The 24,844-nt window shown below is 35.0% G+C and overlaps 2 protein-coding genes across 6 annotated transcripts in view; both read right to left on the bottom strand.

The window, feature by feature from the left end:
* Positions 1 to 713: 713 nt before the first annotated feature.
* On the bottom strand, positions 714 to 10,181 carry LOC114872536 (2-acylglycerol O-acyltransferase 2-A-like). Of its 3 annotated transcripts, XM_029179830.2 has the most exons (7): positions 9,736 to 10,181; positions 3,998 to 4,023; positions 3,411 to 3,687; positions 2,291 to 2,565; positions 2,031 to 2,217; positions 1,696 to 1,895; positions 714 to 1,325 (listed from the first exon to the last, which is right to left on the bottom strand). In XM_029179830.2, exons 3-7 carry the CDS (start codon positions 3,635 to 3,637, stop codon positions 1,165 to 1,167), a joined length of 1,050 nt encoding a protein of 349 aa, XP_029035663.1. In that variant the 5' UTR covers positions 3,638 to 3,687; positions 3,998 to 4,023; positions 9,736 to 10,181; the 3' UTR covers positions 714 to 1,164. The 3 variants fall into 3 exon arrangements, with proteins under 3 accessions (XP_029035663.1, XP_029035662.1, XP_029035664.1); XM_029179829.2 differs by lacking the exon at positions 3,998 to 4,023 and having other exon boundaries at positions 9,736 to 10,179; XM_029179831.2 differs by lacking the exons at positions 3,998 to 4,023; positions 9,736 to 10,181 and adding an exon at positions 3,748 to 3,771.
* Positions 10,182 to 13,633: 3,452 nt separating this feature from the next.
* Positions 13,634 to 24,844, bottom strand: part of LOC114872534 (protein GDAP2 homolog) — a 37,692-nt gene continuing 26,481 nt past the window's right edge. For all 3 annotated transcript variants that reach the window (XM_029179819.2, XM_029179820.2, XM_029179821.2), the window contains exons 8-12: positions 23,648 to 23,801; positions 17,101 to 17,240; positions 16,627 to 16,681; positions 15,245 to 15,388; positions 13,634 to 15,061 (exon numbers count right to left, since the gene is read on the bottom strand). In XM_029179819.2, the coding sequence (XP_029035652.2) occupies positions 14,999 to 15,061; positions 15,245 to 15,388; positions 16,627 to 16,681; positions 17,101 to 17,240; positions 23,648 to 23,801 (556 nt within the window). In that variant the 3' untranslated portion in view covers positions 13,634 to 14,998. The remainder of the gene's footprint in view (positions 15,062 to 15,244; positions 15,389 to 16,626; positions 16,682 to 17,100; positions 17,241 to 23,647; positions 23,802 to 24,844) is intronic.

The raw sequence follows: 24,844 nt of genomic DNA, 5'->3' as shown, positions 1-24,844 counted from the left end.
TAAAAGAAACTTCGCGAAAACGACGCGGGTCTGGAAGCGTCCATACAATTTCGAGAAAAGTCAAGTATAGGCTATCGTGGGAGGCGGAGACGCGAAACACGAATGGGGAAAACGCCAAATTCGTTCTTGACAACGCGGTCGTTGATTACGGTGACCGCAGATAGCAACGAACGGATATAAATTAAGGGCACGCGACAGACTCGGCCTGTTTTGTCTGCTGTTAGCCGAGAGAGAGGACGAGGTAAGACCATCGGCCGCTCTTGGTCGGCAGAGGAGTTCGGCGACAATACCTGGACGCCTACTGGAAGAAAGGAGAGTACGGGAGAACTGTTCCTGGACGCTTGACCGACAAGGAGAGTCCGGCGATAATTCCCGGACACCTGTCGGTCAGAGCACAGAGCATCTCCTGGATGCCTACAAGAATTAATTAGCTGGACGACCGTTTAATATGGAGAGTTCGGCGATAATACCTAAACGTGAGAATTAAGAGCATTGCGTTCACTGTAAAATGTCTTGTACAAATAAATGAAAGCAACTGTATCTTAAACCCTGACCTTGTAATTCTACCTAATTCAATAAATCCTGTCTGTCCAACAGATTCCTTATGTTTCCAATTTATCATGGCTAATTATTAAAATTTTAATAATTCTTAGTATTTTAATTTTGAAGAATAAATTAAAAAAGAATTTTATAGTCATGGATTAATCATAGAATGAATATTAAGTATAATTTTATACTTGACTGATAGGGTCTCCTTTTATATTGCCCTTTTTATTTTTATAGAGGTCACAATTGACCTCTTTCCATCGCCATTCGAGGGTTAAAAGTTCTATATACCCGTTATATTTAACAAGCAAGCTTCCCTTGCTTTTTCTAATGTACAATTCTATACTACCTTCATTTACAATTCCTTATCTATCAGTTATTTGAGCAAATATCGCTTAAAGCCATCACCTTCTTCGGATTAATGGAGAGAATGTAGCTATCGTATTCTTAATTCTATTGGTTCTTTCTTACGCAGATTTACTAAACAAATCTACGAACTAACGAATGGAAAGAAATAGTCGTTCACAAGTACTGGAACTCTATCAGGAATTTTCGAACGTGATTCTAAGTTGTGATGGAATCTTCTGAAGTTTGTGTTTCATTTTTCAAGATTCATTATTACGATAATAACTCGAGGTGTATCGAGTCTGCGTTCTCCACGTATTTGTGCTTGTGGGTTTCGAATAACTCCACCAGTTTTTTGATGAATTTCTCATGGTACTCGTCGATTTGCTCCTTCGTTGGCTCGGGTATCTTTGGCACCTCCATTGGACTACCAACTGGAAGAAAGGAAGTTTAAGTTCTTTTATTTCCAGAAAAAGAATGTCAAATCATCGGTGTATCAAGTGGAAACTTTTCAGTAACAATAAATAAAAATTGTATTATATCGTCACATTCCGACTGAAATAAAGAGAAGATTGAAAGGTATAAAATTAACTCTCTATAATTAATCAAAAACCTTGATATTCAATGATCTGATTATTTAAAGTAGCTAATTATACGATCAATGGCATGCATCGACACCTATTACCTTTCTTTTTTAATGTCCACGAGCACGAACTATCGTTTCGAAATGTTTCATGCAAATTTTAATTAACATTGATATGTATGCAAAGTATAGAATCTCCTTAACGATTATACAATATTTACCAACGACGGTGACCGGTTTCCGACGAGCGATAATGCCGAAGGAATATTGGAAAAATCCACGACCCTTCAGAAGGACAGGCGCGATTCCAATCACCTTACGAATAAAATGTTGCACCTTTTTTAGACGTGTACCCTCGGCACCGTATACTTGATCGTATATATCCGTTTCTCCGAAGGAGAAGATCGGTACCAAGGCTGACCTGAAATTAATGAAATGAAAAATTTAATTAAATCTGTCATTTTATTATGAGAACTCCAATTAATTTTCTATGATATTGGAAATAGTAATTATGATTATTATAATTAACTGAAAAATTGTAAACGATTATTCTAACCCATGCTTCAGTGCCAGTTTTATGAATCCTTTCCTCCTTTTTACGAGAAGACGATAACTTCCTGGTGTACATTCTAAAGATTCCGATGCTCCGCCAATGATGAGGACCACCGCTTTTCCAGTGAACGGTGGTTCAGGTTTCGTCGACAGCTGATAGCTTAAACTCTCTGAACTGCTGCCGATACCGCCTGTATTTTAATTAAATACGAACTCATTTATCAAAGGATTATTACGTATTCGTTTACGGAGAATGGCACGTACCGTTCAGGTAAACGTACTCGCGAAACAGAGGGATCTTGAAGTGTTGATCTAGAATCGCGACCCGGATGTCCAGACCCGGAAACATTTCTCGGCAACCGCGACCGTCGGTCCCGAAAGCACCGTAAACTCCCGTTGACAATATTCCGTGAGGAAAACAACAGAACAAATAATTTCTATTTGGGTCTAGATCCGTGGTTTTCACCAATGTCACGGGAAAATAATCGGCGAAATACCGTAACCAGGCGCAGTTTCTCAACCATCTGGTCAATACTTCCCTGAAATAAAGATGATTTTTGTTAGTTGCAATAATCAAACATTGTCAGAGAATTGTTTTGCAAATGAAATGTATAATTTTATTTTCTGAGAAATTGTTTGTAAATCGGATATCAGTTCTGAAGAAATTTCAAGCGAATATCTAACCACTTGTTCATATGTCATCATCATTCACAATATAATTCGTATATCTTTAGATTGATAAGAGACTTGGCTTATCATTCCAGTGAAATCTACAGTGATAAGACGTAATACTGGAATCATAAATATTTCATTTTCTTGTTGCTGATCAGTAGGAAACATAAGTATGATATAAAAAAATTGTATGAAATAATAATACAGGTAAAATATTTCTAAGGATAATTATTTCTCTAATTTTTAAAGACTGACTACCTATGTATATTAGTTAATTAAGAATAAATTCTTGATGCTGATCAGTAGAAAACATAAGCATGATATAAAAAAATTGTATGAAATAATAATACAGGTAAAATATTTCTAAGGATAATTATTTCTCTAATTTCTAAACACTGATTACCTGTATTAGTTAATTAAGAATAAATTCTTGTTACTGATCAGAAGGAAACATAAGCACGATATAAAAAAATTGTATGAAATAATAATACAGGTAAAATATTTCTAAGGATAATTATTTCTCTAATTTTTAAACACTGATTACCTGTTAATTAAGAATAAATTCTTGTTACTGATCAGAAGGAAACATAAGCACGATATAAAAATATTGTATGAAATAATAATACAGGTAAAATATTTCTAAGAATAATTATTTCTCTAATTTTTAAAGACTGACTGAAGATTAGTTAATTAAGAATAAATGATATCTTACCTTCTACCACCTTTTTCACACGTGTCCCAGTCATAGTACATCCAAACAAAATAGAGCAGCATGAAATAACGTAAGGTCTTTGTATAGAAGAGGATATAGGCAGTGGCCAAGTAACCCAGTAAGTCTCCACCAGCCAACAAAATGATCCATATCGCGGCTGACAGCGTTTCCAGTCTTCGTTTCAACGGCACATTCAACGGTGCAAATTTTATACCTAAGATCTCCATTCTTTTTCGAGCTCTTTTAATGTAACATCAAAGTAGCTCCTTCATCAGATCTGTGAAAAGATATATCGTGTGCCATTCTCTTATTTCTCTTCACTTACTTTCTTAATTACCTTTAATATTTCTTTTGCAACACGGATGGTAACTCAAAATTTTACATTAAACCCTTGCCAATTTTTTATATTACAAATACAAATATATAAATTTCAATAACATGTTTTAAAACATTTGGGATCAATCCTCTCATAAGACTCGTTTTTATCCGAATTTGTAATTGCAGGAAAATTTACTAATTTCAAGTATAGTATAATATATTGTAGTAACAAAAATAGAAATGATGAATCCATAGTTCGTTTCACTCACGTGTCTGATAACTCACGGTCAATGATCTGAAATAACAGAAACTTTACACTGCACTCTTTCTATTGTATCTCGATGTTGACTGTACTAGGTGTACATTTAAATTAATGTCATGTACAAATGTATCAAATATTCATGAAGCTGAATCTCAATTTTTATTCAAGAAGAATTTCCTCAAGTACATACTGTTTTATTTCTCGTTGTATTTGTTGAAGTTTTCACAAAGATCATGTTAAATATTTACGAGAAAAGATTAACTAAATAGCAGAGATTAGTAAAACGACCAGTATAAGTTCACCATGAGCGTTCAAGGATTAACGTTTCATTTTCCTCTTTTTAAAAGGAACTAATTAACAAATATTGAGGCATTTCTACTTTCACCTTTCATTTCATAATTACACTACGTGTTATAGCCTGCAAAGCTATCCTTTTAAAGTCTGCTAAGACTAATATTTTGTTTGCAAACAGAAATGACCTCCGTGTCAAGGAAGATATTAAAGTGATATGCTTTTGAAACACGTTTGTTGGAATATTAATTATTACCTCTTGCAATACTGGACCCTTTTTTACATCAAGTAAAATTTTATAATTTGAATAGAATATTGCAGAAAAATGTTAAAAAATTCATTATAAATTCAAAAGCTGTAGAGATGTATATTAAAATTATTTGAACTTTGTACGTAAAGATTAACTTATTGTTAGATACAATGATTATGCAAAAATCATTAATTCACGATATCATTAATACAGTGATTCGTTTGAAATTATTAACGGATGTAAATCCAAGGAATTTTCATACAATTTAAATATACTTCTTTAATGCATTCTAAACTTGTAATAAAATTACCATTACCAGTAAAAAGTTGTCAGGAGATAAAGTCGTAACAATTAAATTGCTGTAAAAAATATACATTTTTGCATAACTTATTTCAATTTTAGTTTTCTAATTAATAGAACCGTTTGAAATCGAATTAATAATTGGAAGGCAGTTATTCCTATTGTAGTTGATATCGTCAACAACGCAAACGATATCAACTAAAAGTTAGATTACGCCGAAATTCATTTGTTGAGTCAACAGAATTATTCATAGTAAGGGACTTTATACTCAGATGGTTGACTGTGAATAAGAATGATACTTTTAGGAGTGTTTGTCTAGACGAAGTTTAATAATTTCTTATTCTACCAATAAAAACTTAAAAAAAAATTTTTGAAATATATTTCTCTATTCTCTTAAAATTGCCATTACGTGCTATAAAAAAAAAGAAACAGAGTAAAGCTACAGGAACTTCCAGAATGACTTAACCCATTAACTGCCAAATTTTTATGTTTGATGTTTTCTACTGCAAGTGATAAAAAAAATGTATACATATATTCAAATCCCCATTTGAGGATCGTGGTAGCAAATGGGTTAATACAGAAACAAAGTGAAGACCAGTAGCGTACCAAAGTAGATGGCTATCCAATACGTTAGCCGACCCCAATGATCCCGGCAAATTTTTACCCTATGGAATCCATAGAATAGGCCACCAAGATGATCTATACCAAGTTTTATCCAAATCGATGAATGGGAACATGGTCAAAATGGTGGCCAAAGTTGACACTTTTAACATGGGGCTCTATGGGGAGTTGTCGGCATTCTAGTTTCCGGATATGTGAATCTAAACGATAATACCTTTCAAATGAGCCCATGAGACGGGAAGTTGGTCAAAACTCGTTGTGAAGAAATGAAAAAAATCGATGATTTTGAAGATTTTCTTCTTTTCTCACAACGGGTTTTGACCAAGTTCCCATTTGACGATTTTAAAGGTATTATCGTCTAGTTTGGAAACTAGGATGCCGAAAGCACGATTTCGACCACTCTCCATAGAGCCCCATGTGAAAAAGGTCAACTTTGGCCACCATTTTGACCATGTTCCCATTAATCGATTTGGATAAAACTTGGTACAGATCATTTTGGTGGCCTATTCTATGGATTGCATGGTGTAAAAATTTGCCGAGACCATGGGGGTCGGCTAACGCATTGTATAGCCATCTCCTTGCATATCAAAATCACGAATACATAATATTAGGCGATAAAGTGTTAACACCCACGTGTTGCATCGATTACTTCGCTACGCTCTGAGAATAGTGTTTTACAAATCGATGGACATAACCGTGTATACAGCTACTCGTGGTTTCTCGACCTACAATTAAAATAGTGTGCTTAGAAAGTTACTGACTCCGAGGTTTCACTAGTAACGCTATTTATTCTCCTGAAATTTTAATCTCCAAATCAATTGGAGTATTCCAGTTCTTTTCAGAATATTCCATGAAAGAATGTTACGTAAAGATAAATCGTTCGAATAAAAATCTTACATAAGGATAGGTCGTTTGAAATTTTACTAACTTATTTTTTATTCATTTAGAAAATGAACTGTCCTAACAAATATTTCTAATATTCTCAATTGATATCTTAATAAAATTAGGATGTTTCCGTATTATCTATTTCTTAAAGTAAGTTAATGAGAATCTTCTTGAATTTACAGTTCAAAAGCTAGTTAACAAGCTTTAAACGTTGGAGAAGGAAAATTACCATTTTGATAGTAGGTGTCACCTATTTGTAATTTCTACACGAAGTATTCACATTACCATTGTTTTACCTTATCAGTATACATGGTATCTGGTGCTAATTAGAATTCGAACACTACTAATATTTGTTAATTTTCTACAAACGCAACAATTGACTTGTAATTCCTTGCTAATTACCCAGAAGTAATTATCTACTGATAGAACGTTAAATTGAAGACTGGTGACATGAAAATTCCAGTTTACCATAAACACGATCCATATTTGTCGTGTTTGAACTATTAGTTGCGTCACAAGTGTGACTCGATGTTATTATGGCTAATGTGACTAAATGTTAAAAGGCAACGGTTTTAAGGTACGGTATGAATAGCCAAGATTATGTTAATTTTGTACAAACGAAAAGTAAAGATTAATGTTCCTGTTACAAAGTATAGCTTGCATAAGTGAAATAAATTCGTCTAAGAAATCTTTAATGTATAAGAGACTAAAAGATCTATCGATCAAAGAAGACAGAATAAATTTAACACCTGGCCAAAGAGTAATCTTTTCAAAAATTCATTACTTAAGTATTTAAATAGTATCTATTTTAATAAAATAGACATAATTTACTGTGATAGAACAGTTATGTTAAACTAGTCCAGTGGTTCTTAATCGTTGCTCTGTGAACTTAGAGAAAGTGTTTCGCCAAAATTTGCTTCTTTTTGCTATTGATTGATATGTAACCTATTACGTATGTAATTTTTATTTATTATGCAATATAAAAAATATATACACCGTTTTATTTCATGATTTTATTGTTCCGTAAAAATTTTGTAAAATTGTAAATGTTACATCATTTTGAAAAAATTAAGAACCACTTGACTAGTCAAAGGCCACAGTTGACGGATTTTTAGTACAATGTCGTAAAATAATATTACCATGTACGAGTCATAAAAATGTTTTACAACGTTCGCAGAAATCTTTTGAAAGATAAGTCATTTTAGATGCATAACACAGGGAACATCTGTATAATTTTTTTTCGCCACCTTGGACAGCCGAAATTCATATTCAAGTTTGTGATTTTTTCTCTAAAAAATGGTAAACGCAATGGAAATTCTGTTTGAAGGAGTTTGTTTTACACGTATTCAAGAGTAAAAAGCAATTTCTTTTTTTATATTTTTATTACAATATGTTGGACTTATGACCATTCTGTCAGAACACCTTTTTTGTCGCACCTGTAATCGGCTTTGCGAGGATTTCGAATATTGTTTGTTTTACACCTGTTCAAGAGTAAAAAGCAATTTCTTTTTTTATATTTTAATTATTATCTCATATGACCGTCCTGTCAGAACACCTTTTTTGTCGAATCTGTAATCGGACCTAAAATAATAAACCATAGACTGTCATTACTTGCATACTAAAAACTACAGAAGTATATACGAAAATTTCAAAATACACATTTTTATAAAAATGGTAAGCATTTGAAAAAAAAGTTTAATTTTCAACCGAGAAATTTTGAACGAAAATGGCTATAAGAAAAAAATTCTTCAACTTATCGGAAAATCCGTATGTACGTCTATGGATTAATACATAAAGAAGATGTTCTCAAAATTTGAAGTAAATCGGACCGGTAGTTATTGAAATCCCTGCAACGCCGATTGCAGGTCCGACAAAAATGATGTTCCGACAGAATGATTATAAGTCCAACATGTTGTAATAGAAATATAAAAAAAGAAATTACTTTTTACTTCTGAATACATGTTGATACAATAATTATTTTGTTACTGTAAAAGAATAAAGGAAGTAATAAAAGAAATAAACTTAGATTATTTCGGTATTATTCATTCCTATGATTCTGTAACTTAACAAATCGATATCTCTTGAACGAAGGTTTAGCGAGCAAACTTCCACAGGAAATTTTTGTTTGTTTTGAGGACCCAAATTCATATTTTAAGCTTGGCCATTTAACCCGGGAGCACCTTGTATATCAAGAATTCCTTGACACACTGCTCTATTGTATTTTAATAAAGAAATAATGCGAATTGTGCAACAATCACGCAGCAGAAAATTTCAATAAAGAATCTTTTTTTAGCAGCAATAAAATTGGTAAAGTATATACACGATGATAAAAAAATATTTATCTCAGAGTGTAAACAGATGATAATTAATTCAAAAGAGCTTCATTAAATTATTTTTTAGTCATTTTTTATCATTTAAAATTTTACTACCTCAATAAAAAAAGTGTCAATGTAAATTTATTAGTTCGTCAGGGTATATCGGTCGCACAGGTTACGACCAAGTTGAAAATCAGGAAGTCGTTATAAGAATGATTAATAAATGACTATGCCGGCTAGTAGTCGGGCGAACGATGAGTCTGTGAAATTTCGTCAGACTCATGGGAAAGTCTTTAGTCACTTTATCAGGTCAGAGAATTGACGTTTCATTTGTTTACTAAACAAGTATTCAAATAGGGATAAACAATGCTAAATGTTTCTTAACTCAGAAATCAAGAAACATCAATAGAGGATCATAGGTCATAGATTATTAAAATTTCAGAAAAATTTTCTGTCACAAACAGAAAATTGAGAAATCACGGTAATAGAAGTCTCAGCAGATCCGACATCACGTGTGTCTATTAATAGCGAAATCGTGAATGAAAAATTCTGTAATTATATTTCTATTTTCAAGTAATTATAATCAAAATTTCTATTTTCAAAAGTCCTTATTAATAGAAAACTGACAAGCTATAGTGATAAAAATTTCAAGTAGTAATGAAACAATTTAAAAAATTTTAATTACAAAGTAAAAAGTAAAAGTGAAAGTAAAATTGTTTCATTACTACTTGAAATTTGTATCAGTATAAAAATGAAAAATTTTAATTACAAAGTAAAAGGTAAAAGTGAAAGTAAAATTGTTTTCTATTAATAAGGACTTTTGAAAATAGAAATGTTGATTATCATAGCATATTAATTTATTTAAAATTTTTAATTACAAAGTTGTCAAATCATGATAGGAAAAGTTTCAACAGGTGCACGAGTCATTCTAACTCAACTTCCTGTTTGGCTCGATTTACTCGTTACTCAAAAATAAAATTATCAGAGTGAGTAATGAGCAATCGACCACGAGTCACCATCACCAAAATAAACGATCAGGTGACATTCGGAAGCACGTCAATTCCAAGCACGCGGTTCCTTTACCTGTTATCACTATAAGTTCGTCTATATTTGCAGACGCGCCACGTCCTATTTCTTTTTTCCTTTTTCTAACGGATGAATTCACGGGCAACCGTTATCTGTTAACGAACACCTGATCGCGATTGTGGATGCAATTACTCGCAATCAAGGCGCAACAACGCGGATTCTAACGGCGTGCAACGCTCCTCTCCGCTCGGCTCGGCGTCACGCTGCTCACTGGTTCAGCGTCGCGCGTAACAAACAGGAAAGACTGGCTTTGTGAATGTACGCCGCCGCGCTGCTCCGAGTAACAAACGCGCGCCCATGCACGCGGTTGAATCAATGAGCACGGTCTGATGGGAGTAGAACTACTCTCGGTAGCGATGGGTTAGTAATTGCACCGATTTAGGAATGGGACCAAGTTCAATATGTACAGTTCGGTGCAAGGAGATTTCTTGAGTGTATTTCCGAAAGCGACAACACTCCGATTTTTCTGAAATTTTTGCCAAAGCTTATCCTTGATTAGAGAAGAAAGACAAAGCCTCGTTTACCCCCAGCTCCCTTCAAAGTTTTGACTGTTGTTACTAAATATCTCCAAAAATATTGATTTTAGAGAAAATAGCCAAAATAATAGGTTTACGTAAAAAATGTGTATAACCTTTTTTGTAGAGCTTTTTATGAGCTTCATTTTTTGTTTGAAACTTTTTTCTCTAAAATCAATATTTTCGGAGATATTTAGTAAGAATTGTCAAAACTTTGAAGGGGGCTGGGGACTTTCTTCTTGAATCAAGGATAAGCTTTGGCAAAAATTTCAGAAAAGTCAGAGGGTTGTCGCTTTCGGAACTTTATCCGATTTCTTGGTTTGATTTGGATTATCGGAAAAATTGGGGAAAGGTAAAGAGAGTTAAAGAGAGGTAAGAAGAGCCAGGAAGAACTAAGGAGAGACAGCCGACATGGATATAGAAGACGAGTAATGGGGCTTCCTTTTCCTGCATCGCCATATTTCTTAGGGAAGTCCTCCTTGTTCGGCAATGTACACTGTTCAGCACTCTAACTTTTCCCGGGAAGGGGGGGAGCTGTAACACTGAAAATTATAATTTTGAAAATACTATTAGATTGATTCAGAGAAAAATTGATATAATTTTTAAGTATTAAATATCATAAAATTTTAATAAATAAATTTATCATAAAGTACAAATTAAAAAAAATCACGCTAAAATTCTCTTATATTCAGACGTGATTTTTTCACGTTTAATGTGCTTGGCATGCACAGGGAATTCGAACGATAAGATAACACCGGGCATTTGTTTTTTTTTTTGTCCTCAAGCGACAGAAATTTCCCGGGAATAAATTACACGATACATGGTACTTTTTGTTGAAACAATACGTTTATTGCTCGATCTATAAAAAAACAGACGAAGGGGCAAGGTGTGCACCTGTTAGAGGCCGGGCCTTTCGGCACCAAGAGAAAAATATACCTCGATTAATTAAAATCTATATCAATCGCGACAACAATTACAATTTAATTAACCGTTACACCGTAATTGCGTACGTATACATACACACGACAATGCACGTGTAGTTTCCGAAACTTACGTTCTCGTCAGCTGAACGACTTGGTAAAAAATTGTCTATTATAAAAAAAAAAAAAAAAAGAATATAACGAGCGTATAAATTCGCGCGATAGATTAAGTACAAATCCATGGAAACTTCGGCTGCACTTATTCTTTAAGATGGATTTGTATAGTTTGTTCTTATTTTTGTTTATATAAAATTCATTTGTGATAATGTTAAATTTGTTCGATGTTCTGTTCTAATTAATATGCAAGAATTGATGTTTCTAAACAATGAATTTACATTGAAAAAGCGAACTAAATATTTAAATGAACCTTCACAAAATGATTCAATTACTGTAACTGATTATTTGAAATTTATCAAGGTTAATTAATTGTTCTCACTTTTTACTGAAATTGAATATTTATAAATTACAATGGTACTTTCCAATTGTAATAAAATATTTATCGATCATTTCCAAGGCAAATTTTTTACGTAAACAAGGCTAAAAAAAGAAAGATCTTTTAATTCCACATTTGCATATATTCCTATAGAATTGACTTCCGTTTCAAAGTCTTCGAATTATCGTTCGTTTAATAAATTACGATTGAAAGCGTAAAATGATGACATTTTTGAACGATGAAGGTGAACGACGAGAAAAGTTCGGAAATTAAACGTGAATCTCGGGATTCTAGGATAAATAACAGCACCGTTCAAAAACTACCGCCACACACGACACAGTTTTACAAGCTCTTCTTCTTCGTTCGGTTTGATCGCTTCCGGTTCGAGGCCTCTAAAAGCGAGGGAACAACAGCGGTTTCGATTTACTTTTGTCAAGCCGAAGATTATCTTCTAAGCGTAAAGCCTAACTTACGAGTGTCACTTTTAAAGTCGTAGCATGATCCGAAACTAAAAACAAATTAAAATTAACACGTTCACTATGGACGTTGCGAATCTATGTCGCGCTCGATTAATAATATTAATATTAATCTTCCAGATATTATTAAAATTAATCTTAATATTTTATATTAGTCCACGGCTCTCAGTCCAGTTAATTTTAATTAAAACAACCTATCATTCAATTCTCCTGATTTTTAATTGCATTCAGGCTGACATAATCAATTTGACCAGACTAAGACTTTAAAAGGCTTTAGACAGAATCTCAGCCGTCACTCGTTTAAGCACGCGATAATTACATATTGTCACAAACCTCGCCTCGCCTACGACACGTTCACTTACGTCTCTTACGATCAACTCTTTTCAACATAATTACACAGCCGGGACAAGAACAACGTGTAATCGTCAGAACCATGTAACATTTTCCTCTCAATCAATCTGCATTCTTTTCAACAACCCTTTCACTTTATTTTATCTGGTTGAAACTTTCAGTTTGTTAGCTTACATTATTAATATAATAAATATTAACTTTATTCAATTTTCTTCATTTTCACATGTAATTCATTTGAAAAGTGTTAGTAAAATTTTATTAATAATGTAATACTAATGTTATTTGCTCAGAATGTAGATCAGTTTGAGAAATAGACGACGATCAACGAAGTCTCATCCGACGGTCTATCAACTAGAAACGATTCAGGGACGGACAGTGAGGTCGTTAAACGCAAAACAGCAAAATGTTCCACGAGCCGATACAATCTATAATTCCGATGCTTTTCAATCATCCACGAGTCACTCGGGCTATTTGATCAACAGAAAAATCGGGGAAGAGATACTCGTCAAACGAAAGATGATGACATGGAGAAATAATTATTCATATAAAGCGAACATCTCTCGATGGAACGGTTTTTCAATGATTTTAAGATGAATGTTTTATTTTCTTCAATGAAACTCTATTCTAACGCTATTCTAACGGAACATCACCAACGTAATAAAAATTAATAGAAAAAGTATCTGAATGATCAAGCGTACTCCAACTATACAGAGATAAACTTATGGAAAATTTACGTGGATACATATATAATTTTCTTTTTTTCTTTTTCGACTAAGCTGTCATCGATCAATCCAATCGATTTGTAACGCGAGAAAGCATACGACGAGAGAGAAAATGTTGAAGGAATGGATTGATCGAGACAGGTCTTGTCGACGTTGCTTTTCGCCATTTCGATCGCCTAAAAATGCTTAACAACGAGTATAACGATTCTGTCCCACGAAATTATACGTATACCATGGATACGAATTCGCGAGAAAGCTCTTAAGTTTATTGCTTCATCTAATCTAGAATTGAACCGCGAGTACGAGCTCGGCATTCAGCTGTTGAACGTTTCAGGGATTAATAGGCGTCGATGACGAATCGTTTGAATGAAATTCTTTCAGGTTTATTAATTGTACGAAGGTAGAATAAACAGAAATGGAAAATTGCAGTTTTTTTTATTGGCACGAGCAGAACGTTAGACGGTTACGATGTAACTCGATTAACGGCATCACAGATTGTTTAAAATCTAAATGAAACAATTGTATTTATAGCCATCTGGCAGTAGACTGTCGGTATTAAATTGTAATTAAAAAGCAATAACGAGTGATTAATTCATTAGCACTAAAATACGGAACCTCAACACTCATCTTGAATATACAAGTGAAAATAAATAATTATTTGAACATTTTTTATATGGGAAATATAATGTATTATTAATATTGTCTAATTTGTGAAACGAGTCTAATTAACGAAACAACTCTACTAAAATTAGATGATAATCTTTAATGAATGAATCAAGACCATTGTCTGAATTGAATTCGTCATCGGCGATGAAGGTAAATTGTCTGTCTTTACAGATCATTTTCATGTAATCTTAACAAATCGAACGATACACAGGCTGATTATAAATCTGTATATCACCCAGCATCATCCATTAATCCAATGGATCACAGAATTTTACGTATACAGCTCTGTGTTATCGTATATCGAAAATATTCGACGTTTATTCATCAACGACTTGACATAATAAAATATCAATACATACATACGTTCAATCGAATAAACTCTTTCGCTGTACAACGACGGATAAGAAAATAAAAGGAAAGCGATCGACAGTTCGTATATTAAGCCGTCTGATTTGAAACTCTACAATAATGTCGTCAACTCTCTTTCTATTCGACGTATCGTGACCCTGTCTTTATCGTTCTGAATCCACGAACAGCATTAACATTCAAGGGTAAATATCCTCTCTATCATAACAACGACGAGAATACTGATTATTGGTGTTTTTGGCAGCCGACACTCGCACCTCTCAGCGAATAACAATTTTCAATCCTCCTTAAAACCACCTCAGATCCTTCCATTCTTTTGGTGTCTGTCTAAGATTGTCCAAAATCAACTTCAGCGAGATCTAAGCCAATCGGAGAAGCTATTATTTCCAGCAATAAACACGCGATGACGAAGGGCAGTGGTTTCTTGATTCTTCAACGAACGACTGGCGAACAAACACGCGAAGCACCCGACGTATCTTTTTTTTCTTTTCCTATTTCACGGTCCATCCATCGCGAGGCACTTCTTCGAAGCGACGCGGATGCCTTGGTGCTTTGGAGGAGCCCTCCTCATCGACGAGTTATCTCGTTGATAGTCGACCGAAGGTTTCGCGTGTCGGACACGCGCTTTTCTGCGGAAGCGGGCATTCGAGATGGTCGTAGAGGAAACACGCACGAAACCGTACTATCCGGAACAGTCGATTCGACTTTCTTCGATCCAGTGCTTCGCAGGCTGGCAATTTCTGTCGAAGAGTTACGTAGACGTCGACGGTGACGAGGAGATTGGATCCGGTTGGTAATACCTCATCCCGTTTATCTGCAACATTTAGGCGGTTTTGGTCTAACTGATGCTTCTCGTTCTTGGGATCGAGTTTCTGGAGATTAGCAGGATGTGATGTGTGCTAATTAGGGATGTGCGGGTTACCCGATATTACGGGCTCGGAAAAAATCGGGCAGTCGGATAGCCCGACTATTTCGGGTTCTAGAAGGATGTTCTTACCGTCATATCGTATTCTGTAATATACGCTGGGATTTCTAGCTGCTCTGGCGACATAACTTCATAAAGGTACTCCACTCCGGGTAAACTGTGGACTTTCTGTTTGATGGCTGGTGCCATGAACGTCGTGAACCACCATGTCATCATCTGTAAAAGATAACGTGAAAATAGGCAAATTTTTATTAAAAATATTTAAAACTTATTGTATGGATAATCTGGGTTCTTCTTAAAAGTGCACAAGATTTTTGGACTTTTTATAATAGGCTATTTAGTTAATTGGAAGCTAAGCAATACAGAAATCAGATCAACGGATAATAATTGACCTCGCAGCGGGTCAAGGAATCCCGAGATCGTGTTACCAAAGCGTATTCGCAAATAGCAAAGCGCAAAATGTATTCGCTAACCGACTCTACCGGAAGAGGGTCGGAAGATTCGATACGATCGTTCGTGAGAAACGCGAGTTTCACCGCGTGTTTCTACGCCTCTAAGTAGCGCCTTATCAACGCCTGAATCGATACATGGAACGGAACGATACAAAGTTTAGCTGCGAGCAGCCTTGAAGATGGAGAATCTTTGACATGGGAGGATGAACAGACTAGATTCTGCGAAGCGTTTCGATCAACAATATCTGTAAATACATGTCCATAAATCTTCAAAATTTTCCATTTTTTGAATCTTTATCTTATTGAAGTATTTCACCGTGAAAATGTTTCTTACATAAGGAAAATCGAGTATGATTTAACAATAGCAATATACATTTTTTTATACATAAAACTACTACGAATTAATAATGAATTGATCGTGGGCGTTCCAGCATTCATGGTGGGCGGAAAGGGTTTTGTCCGATACTGAAGCAGTTTCCTTTTTTTGAGTTTAATTGACTTTTTAAAAACATTGAAATGGAAATTTTTTTAAGTATCGTTTAAAATATTTTCATTGCATTATTTAAAAACATTTCCATTAGGTTTTCATAAAATTCTTTAGTGTTTCTATTTTATAACGAGTCACAAATTAAAATGCAAAATAATGCAATCCTACTACGTAGTTTCGGGGTAGATACGTCATCATTATAAAGCTGCGCCATCACGAATGATATAAAAGTGGAGCAACCAAACGGCGACTGCGATTAGTAGTCGACTAGCTTAGTCAGAAATTTTACTACTAACAGAGATACAAAAGTGGGCGGTGGGTATAAAAAGATTGACTACCCCTGCGCTATGTGGTCGGACTTTGTTAAGTAGATTATGCCTAATGATCAGACTATCTCAATTAGCAATCAATGACGCGACGCATGATGTAACTTCTAAATTTTAATACAATAAAGTCAGCTCCAAATGGAAATACATATAGTAATACCGAAAAGGTTAAACAACTAAAGTACTAACCTTGGTCCAGAAAGTCGGATGAATAATGTAGAAGTGTTTAAGATTCTTCTTATACCTGTAACAAAAAGAGAAGGGAAATGTAATAAAAATGACGAAATATTCTCTGAAATAAACAAAATCTTCAATCTAAACCAGTTTATCTATTTGAAATTCTAAACTCAGCTACAGTGATTCTTCTTATCCGACAAATCTATATTCTCATGGTCACCAAGTCATATTACGCATAAACAAATGATGTATCATTTCGATTATCATGATAGATTATCTAACACGCATAAAGTACACGAAGTTACAAAAAAATATTTAATTTCCATGAATAAGGATCAAAGTATTTATCATTTCTTAAAATGATTGATAGTGATGGAATGAAATAGAAGTGCAATCCAAATTGCACATTTGCAATTGAAATCCAAATTCTACCGGTGTTTAAATATTCGAATTTTTGTTAGAATTTCAGGAAATGGTGAGACTCACTTGTAGGGAAGCACGTTGTATACTTCTCGTAACCAGTGCAAGCTAGGGTAGTTACCGCTGGTCGTTAGCGTGTGGAAATAAGCGATAACGTAGTCGCCTTTTACAATTGGATCCAACAACTGTATCAGATACAGCAACGCCTGTAACAGAAATTTAATGTTTCCTGTTAGTACGATCTCGATTTTATACATAATATTCGTGTTTCACTCACGATTGAAAATAATTACAATATGAAATGATAAAGGTATAATTAAAAATAAAATGACAGAATATTTACAGTGAATACAATGAGGTCTTTTTCTAAACCATTTATTCTCTGACCAAAGGCTTTATTTAATTGTAAAATAATGAGAACCCTTATTTAACATCGACATCATGTTGCTGTGAATTCACAGCTTTCAGAAATTTTTCGTAGAACAATATCACGTAGATCGGAAAGATTAATGAAATTGATGGCACCCCTTATAGCATAAGTATACAAAGGCGGGTTATGCAAATGGAACGAGCCATATTCCATTTCTGAAAGCAGATAAAAAACAAACAAATGTGTATACCGTTGCTTCAGTTTTTGAAAAAATTACATCCACATCCTATCTCATGAATCTATCCTCTCTTCCAAATATTCTGTGAAAGTAGTATATCCTCGTTTCATCTCTCGGAAAAAGAACCAAAAATTCATCTCCCTCCGCTTCTCCATGGAGCAAGTTCCTACCCTCAGAATCTACTTTTCAAAAGGATCAAATATCCTCTTTCTTCAATATTCTACAAAACGTGAACCTATATTCGAGTTTCATCTTTCGACAGAAAGATTAAGAAACAATTTTCTTTTCTATGAAAGAGATTTCTGTCTCATAAATCTACCCTTCAAACGGATAAAATCAAAATTACCTTTTCTTAATATTCTAAAAACGGAGAACCTACATCCACGTTTTATCAATCAAAAGAAGATTAAAAAATATAATTTTCTTCTGCTACTTTATAAATCTACTTTTAAAAAATACAACATTTTATGAAACGAATACCTATTTCGTCCCTCTACGAAATTACCCTTCTTTTGCCAATATTGTAGAAAACGAACATCTCTTTCATCCCTCTGTTAAATTACCCTTCTTTTGCCAATATTCTGCGAAGCGAACATCCACTTCATCCCTCTGCAAACACCGATTGAACTCGAAATTCGTAATTATCCTTGTTACTTTCGAAATCCAGTGAACGTAGCAACAAACGTGAAACGTTCGCAAACAAGTTTTTGATCCCAACAGAGCGCACTCGTCATTGCGTTTTAATCGATATCGCGACGCTACACCTCGAATTAGTACTCTGGGGTGCCCATCCCTGCCAGGAGGCTGGAATCGTGACGAAATCAGGTCGGAGGCCTCGCGATTGAAAGGGCAAAAGTGGTTGAGAAAGGGTTGCCTCAAAATGGCACGTTGGTGTGTGAATACGAAATTCAGAGAAAAAAAAGAACTTCTAACTGATATCATTTTCAAGGAACTTACAAAACCCTGCAACTTTTTCCCTTTCGTTCTCATCGTGACGTCAGAACGTCGAGCGTGTATTTTAATCAGATATTATGGATGCTGCTTAATCTATATGGGTCGTCAGATGTGTTTTAATAAAAGCTTTAAAGAGAAGGGTTGGAAAATTTTAAGGGTATCATTGAAATAAAAATTGATTTTTAACGTAGGAGGTTCTTGAAAATATCGTTAACCGAACATTTATCTGAAATTATTGCTGTCCATTTTGAAACAGAACGAATCTTGAAACTCTGCCAGCCATTATCAGCTGGAATCGTTTTTTCGAAACGACTGGTGCACCCTTAAAATGTGCTGAATTTGCGAGGTTGCCAATAAAATTGGAAACAAAACACCCAGGGAGTTCAAGGACTTCGTTGATCATCCTAACACTCTATTTATCCGTCCTAATGAAAAATCGAGGAATTAGAAGAGTAATTAGCACGTGTACTAAATTTGTAAAAATGATAAAGATGGAAAATTTATAGCGTGCAAATAATAGAAATACCAGAATGAACAGACACGTGTATTTTATCTCTATTGACACATCTGACGCATCGTTTACCCAACGAACCGAATCATCGTCGAACGATGACGTCAATGTGTTTCCTTATTAAACGTACCATTACGTGGTCGATTCGCGTTCCTCGCCGGAATAATCAAGAACGATAATAGTGTTATTTGTACGAGAGTTCAATGAATGCAATTTAAAGGTTTGATGACAGTCAGCAATCCTTAGGGAAAATCGAACGATCAGACGAATTGTTCAATTTTCTATCGAGGTCACGTTTATTCGCCAAGCACTGTCAGCACCGGAGATCTATTTAACTCCAAGTTTCTATTGTATACACGCCGTATACAGACGGAAATCATGGAAAGAATAGAGGTTCGTTAAACGAAATGAAAGGTAAGAGAGGAGAGCACAAAAGTGGCTTCTGTGTTTTTCCTCGAAACCGGTGATTTTGTTGATTAACACGTCGACTGACGCAACGGAACGTAAAAGAAAAAAAATTGAATTAATATCGTTCTTTCGATCGAAACCCTTTCTTCATCTCCTCGAGAGAAAAAGCTTCGAAGCAAACAAAGTTTTATCGCGTCAAACAAAAGGTAGAAGAGAAGAGTTTCAACGCCTGCTCGAAGGCGAGAGGAAGACAAAGAGATATGCAAAGCTATGTCAAACAATGCCGAAGACTTTGTATCTTATCAGGTAAGAAGCTTAAATATCGATGATTTAACGATGGCATAAAATTAAGCCAAGTAACGTGACGAGCCTTTAAATATTCACTATCTGTATCGCGACCCTGAAATCCTAATTATCACGCCAACACGTGTAATTAGCGTTCATTGGCTGAGCTGCACTCTACGTTTGTATAAGCTGTTAAAAAAAAAAGAAATTTCAAAACATTTACAATAAATATTGAACTCGTTGAATCGAGTTAAAGATAGTTGATTAGATACATTCGTCACTTTGTTCAAAATTGATGCAACTGATTTTACAAACAAGAAAGAAATTAATTAAAGAAGCAGGAGATTATCTTATCTTTTTTGTCATTTTCATGACTAAAGGTAGAAATCTGAGAATTCTGTTGCCAGTGTGACTAATGATAGGAATATTTTACACGTTCATTGTCAGAGTGAAAATAACAATGTGTAGTAAGACTCGTTGTAATTATAATTAACACCTTTGCTGTGAACTAAGGATCATGGACATATAATAGTAATAATAATATTAAAGTTTTATCAAATTCCTGTTAATTTTGTCTTTTTCATAGAAGTGTCGATACAGGTAGTTTGATGTTTATAAAATAGAATGTAGATGCGTGTGATATTTATTTTTGGCTACAGCCTTCTATCACTCTGAAATTTTTCTCTCGTTTCGTTTCAAGGCACCCGACACAAAATTAGCCGTACGCCCCGGAAATAACTAATAGGTATAGATTCATTTGGAATTCCTTGCACTATGCATCCTCAAGGTAGTTACTTCAAAACGTGGATCGTAAAATTTGCAAATTTTACTTTGTCACACTAGCCATCAACGTGTTCGATAAATTCATACAAATAAATGAAATAATCGTTTCAACTGCACAAAATAAAAGAAATCAGTTTCCACGTTTGTGAAGGCGAACCTTCCGAGTGTTTCGTACGAGACAGTTGTCGATACGTTATACGTCAGTAGGCAAGGTTATCTAATGAACCGATTCATCGAAACGGTGGTTTCGAGCACATCCTTTCGGTGCACCTTTTCACCGGATGCCAACCGATAAACGCGTGACCTGGAACCGTTTGCGAGGTCAGGGGGAGAATGATCTACTGCGTCCTTGAATCTCGGACAGCGACCTACATTTATAGGAGGATTGCTCCCGTCGTTTCCATCGTCTGGCCCTTTCAACATCACTCTACGTCGTTTTTTTAAATACCTTATCGTTGCAAGGATCGAGGGTGACAGTGTCCTCGATCATTGCATAACAGTCGAGGGAATAATTGAGGAGATGCTTTAATAACTCTGGCATTTCATAATTTTAGAATCTCTTGGAATTTGAAAAATTTTGAAACAGAATTAAAATTTGTGAAACTCGAGAAAAATATCTTTTAAATTTTGATTTTCTAATTCTCTGAAACCTCCCTTATCGTTAGCCCTTTAATGAACAAAAAAAGAGAAGGTCACTTCATAATTTTAAAATCTCTTGGAATTTGAAAAATTTTGAAACAGAATTGAAATTTGTGAAACTCGAGAAAAACACCTTGGAAATTTTGATTTTCTAATTCTCTGAAACCTCCCTCATCGTTAGCCCTTTAATGAGAAAAAAAAAAGAAAATACGAAGCAATATTCCCGGTTAAAAAAGGTGAAGAAAAGTTGGTGATCGATCCTCTTCGGGCCATCGATCAATGTCGTGGGGGAAAGGGGTGATTAGAGGTGCTATTAGGGCGAGGTCGAGCAGGTGTTTCCATTTCGATCGGTGCCGGCTATTTCCGGCTGCGATGCTTTCTTCTGAAAGGACGCCGCGTTGAAGAAAAACGGTCAGGTGTAGGGATGAAAACAAACTTTTCCAGGGCGGATTAGCCCATGACGACATTGCTGGCTCGCACGCCCTCCGCTTCGGGGCTGTTCCGTGGTCGGTCTATTTCTGGACGTGTAAATATCGATTCGCCAGCCGGTGGTGGGCTTGCCACCAACGAGCAAAGGGGACGAGATAGGAAGGAGCAAAGATGATATTGATACGCAGAAGATCGAGGGAACTACTGTGAATCAGGAATTCATGATTAACGATCGTTCCTGTCCCCTATTGTCGACACGAGAGATGAATTCAGCTTGAAACTGCAGATATTCTATTTGTCTCTAATCAATTTTAAAGTAGGATCAACCCTTATCAATTTCAAGTATTCGATTTAATTATAAATTAATTTAAATTTAATATTCATAAGAATATTCTCGGCTATTTGAAGAATTATTATTCTCTATTCAGAACGATTCTATTTTCAGTTCAGTAAAAATAACCGATACCTGCTTGGCACATCTTCGAACACGTGGATCACTGATAACCGAAGACATTCATTCGTATTCAATTTTAATCACAATGTACACTTCTTTAACAACAATTACGTAATTTATCATTTTCAATGAGACGACAGAAAGATGAAGGAAGTTATATAATCGCAACGATGTATTTTCAAACGTTCGTAGCATTCCCACGAACAGAACTTGAACTTTCGTGGATCACGTTCAACTTTGAACCTTGCAGCCGAGGGTCGAGAGTTAGCGATGCAAGATGATTCATTTATAGGGCCATTCAACACGACACCCAGCATGGTCAAGTGACGATCAGTTCAGAAACGAATCGACCATAATTTAGTTCAATTCTCGAACAAATGGCATTTGGAATAAATATTCAATAGATCAAATGGATAATTCTAAACGATTCCCGATGTCGAGTATCGACATCTGATTCTGTCCATTAAAATTCCATCGATTTTTACCAAAAATAATTTCACAAAAGCATCTTTGCAATTTGGATCATTAATAACCCACACAGATCCGCTTACAATTAAAATTATAGAGTATCCAACGTAGACTCGTTATTTTCATTCTACAAAATTTTAATAAGAATACTTTTCCCAATAATTATACTAATAATCTCTCTTCAGAAAGTAACATTAAAATTATTAAATACCGCGTTAATTTAAAGACGCGACAAGGAAATATCATCGTTAATCACGATGCAAATTACATTCGAAATTCTCGTGGACGCTTGTTCGCTCGCAAACGTCCGCTTTAAACTCGACTCGATGACTCGTTAAATATTTATAACCGTTTTCATTAACTTCGAAGCGGGGGTATTTGATGAAACGCCACCCCGTAACGTCGAATTTTCCTTCATTAAATAGAGGCGGGGGGATAGAGGGTGGGGCAATAAAATTCATTGATAAATTCGATTGACGAAGTTGAATTTTGCCGAAGAAAACCGAAGCAATTTGCTGTCGGCGAGAACTGTGCTAAACGGATCGATCGACGCTTGTAAAGAACTGCTAAACACGCCAGTCCATAATAAAAGAGGCGATCCTGCTCGACTAACCAACAATAGAATACACGTACATACTTATTGATTTTCCGTTGCTGGCACTCGTTTTCCTTCGACTTGCAACTATTTCCAACGCACAGCTTGAACTTCAATCAATTTACTAGGGTGACTCGGGAAATTCGGGGAAAATTATTTCATTATATATTTAAAAAATTGAGGAAAATCGGTCTCATTGGAAAAACCAAATTATTTAGATATTAAATATAGATTTTCAAAATTTGATTAATTAATTGTCACTGTCTTACGAAGAGGGTTCATCCCATATATTATTAATTATCCATCAATAAAGGAGCATAATAATTTTGATATTATAACCTTGATAAGGATCCAAGAGTGAAGTGTTATTAAATGTATTTTATGAACATTGAAATGGTTTAAAAGCACTAAAGGCAAGGTTCAGCCTGGAGTTGATTGTCGAACCTCGTCTTTGAGGCCTCTATAAACTTGAATCTTACCTTGTCGAGATTGATTTTAGTCGCAGGGAACCATTTGCCGACGAATACGACTACAGGTCGACCCTGACGATCAACTCCGCTCTGATACAGGCAACCTATTCCTGAAACTTCAGAGAGATCCTCTGTCTTCGCTCTTCTGAGCAGCCTCTCATATCTAAAACAAACAAGCATATCCTATATTTTAAACGGAAGCATTCATAGCAAGTAAGAAAATAAATTTTCCAATCTCGTTACTGAACAAACGTCATTGTTCGGATTAAATATTTCTGAGAATGAGATTAATATTTCGTAATTCTTTGTTTACTCCTATAATGCTGACGTCATATCTGCTTAACGCGTCAATTAATTGGAGAGAAAATTACACGTTAGATTAAAGAATAAAATATTTATGCATTAATGCATTAATAACAACGCGACAAAATACTTGTTGAGTATCTTTAACTCCTAATGTCATTAAAAATTCCGTTATAAGATTAGTGTGATAATCCGTGGCTTCACCTGTTAAATTACCCGTTATTATTAATATTAAACGTAGATGCAATTCTAGCATAAGAAAAACAAACTTCAAAACAACGTTGTTTACGTACATAGTTGTATTTAGAAATCACGCTCATCGCGTTATTTACATTACGCCAGTTTCGTAATCGGGTGAATCAATAACATTTTACAATTTTTAGCGCGTCTGTTGTTCAACGTTCTCGAGATAACATTCGGCGAAACAATTTGCAAAATAGCAAGTGGAAAAAGTCAATTAAAAATTGATATATCCTAATTGTAATTACCGAGCGTCTGACTATACCCAGTCAATGAGTTCATTGAATTCTTCAATTACATAATTTAAGGATAGATTGCAATTTCGTTGTAAAGTACAAATTTCCCGTTCATTCACGCTTCGGTTCCATCGTGGAACGTGTGAATTTCGACTTTCGATCGCGCCACGAATTTCTTTCTCGAATATGAAAATTCCTCCCGCTGATTACGCGCGAAAATAAAGCAAAAGACAAAACCAGACGTGCCTCGAATATCGATATCATCACGCAGCGTTAATCGCGATGACGAGCTTGCGGTTTCGCGCAAACACGCGAATTCGTTACAAATCCCGACACGCTTGACTTTTGCATGATATTCCGTCAGAATTAACTATTTTTTTCTTTCTGACAACATTATCAAACCCGTTGCCGAGTCATTCGAATAGAT

Source organism: Osmia bicornis, chromosome 3 (assembly GCF_907164935.1).
Source record: "Osmia bicornis bicornis chromosome 3, iOsmBic2.1, whole genome shotgun sequence".
Classification (NCBI taxonomy): Eukaryota; Metazoa; Arthropoda; class Insecta; order Hymenoptera; family Megachilidae; genus Osmia; species Osmia bicornis.
The sequence above is the reverse complement of the archived record's forward strand: the minus strand, read 5'-3'. Positions and strand labels throughout refer to the sequence as shown.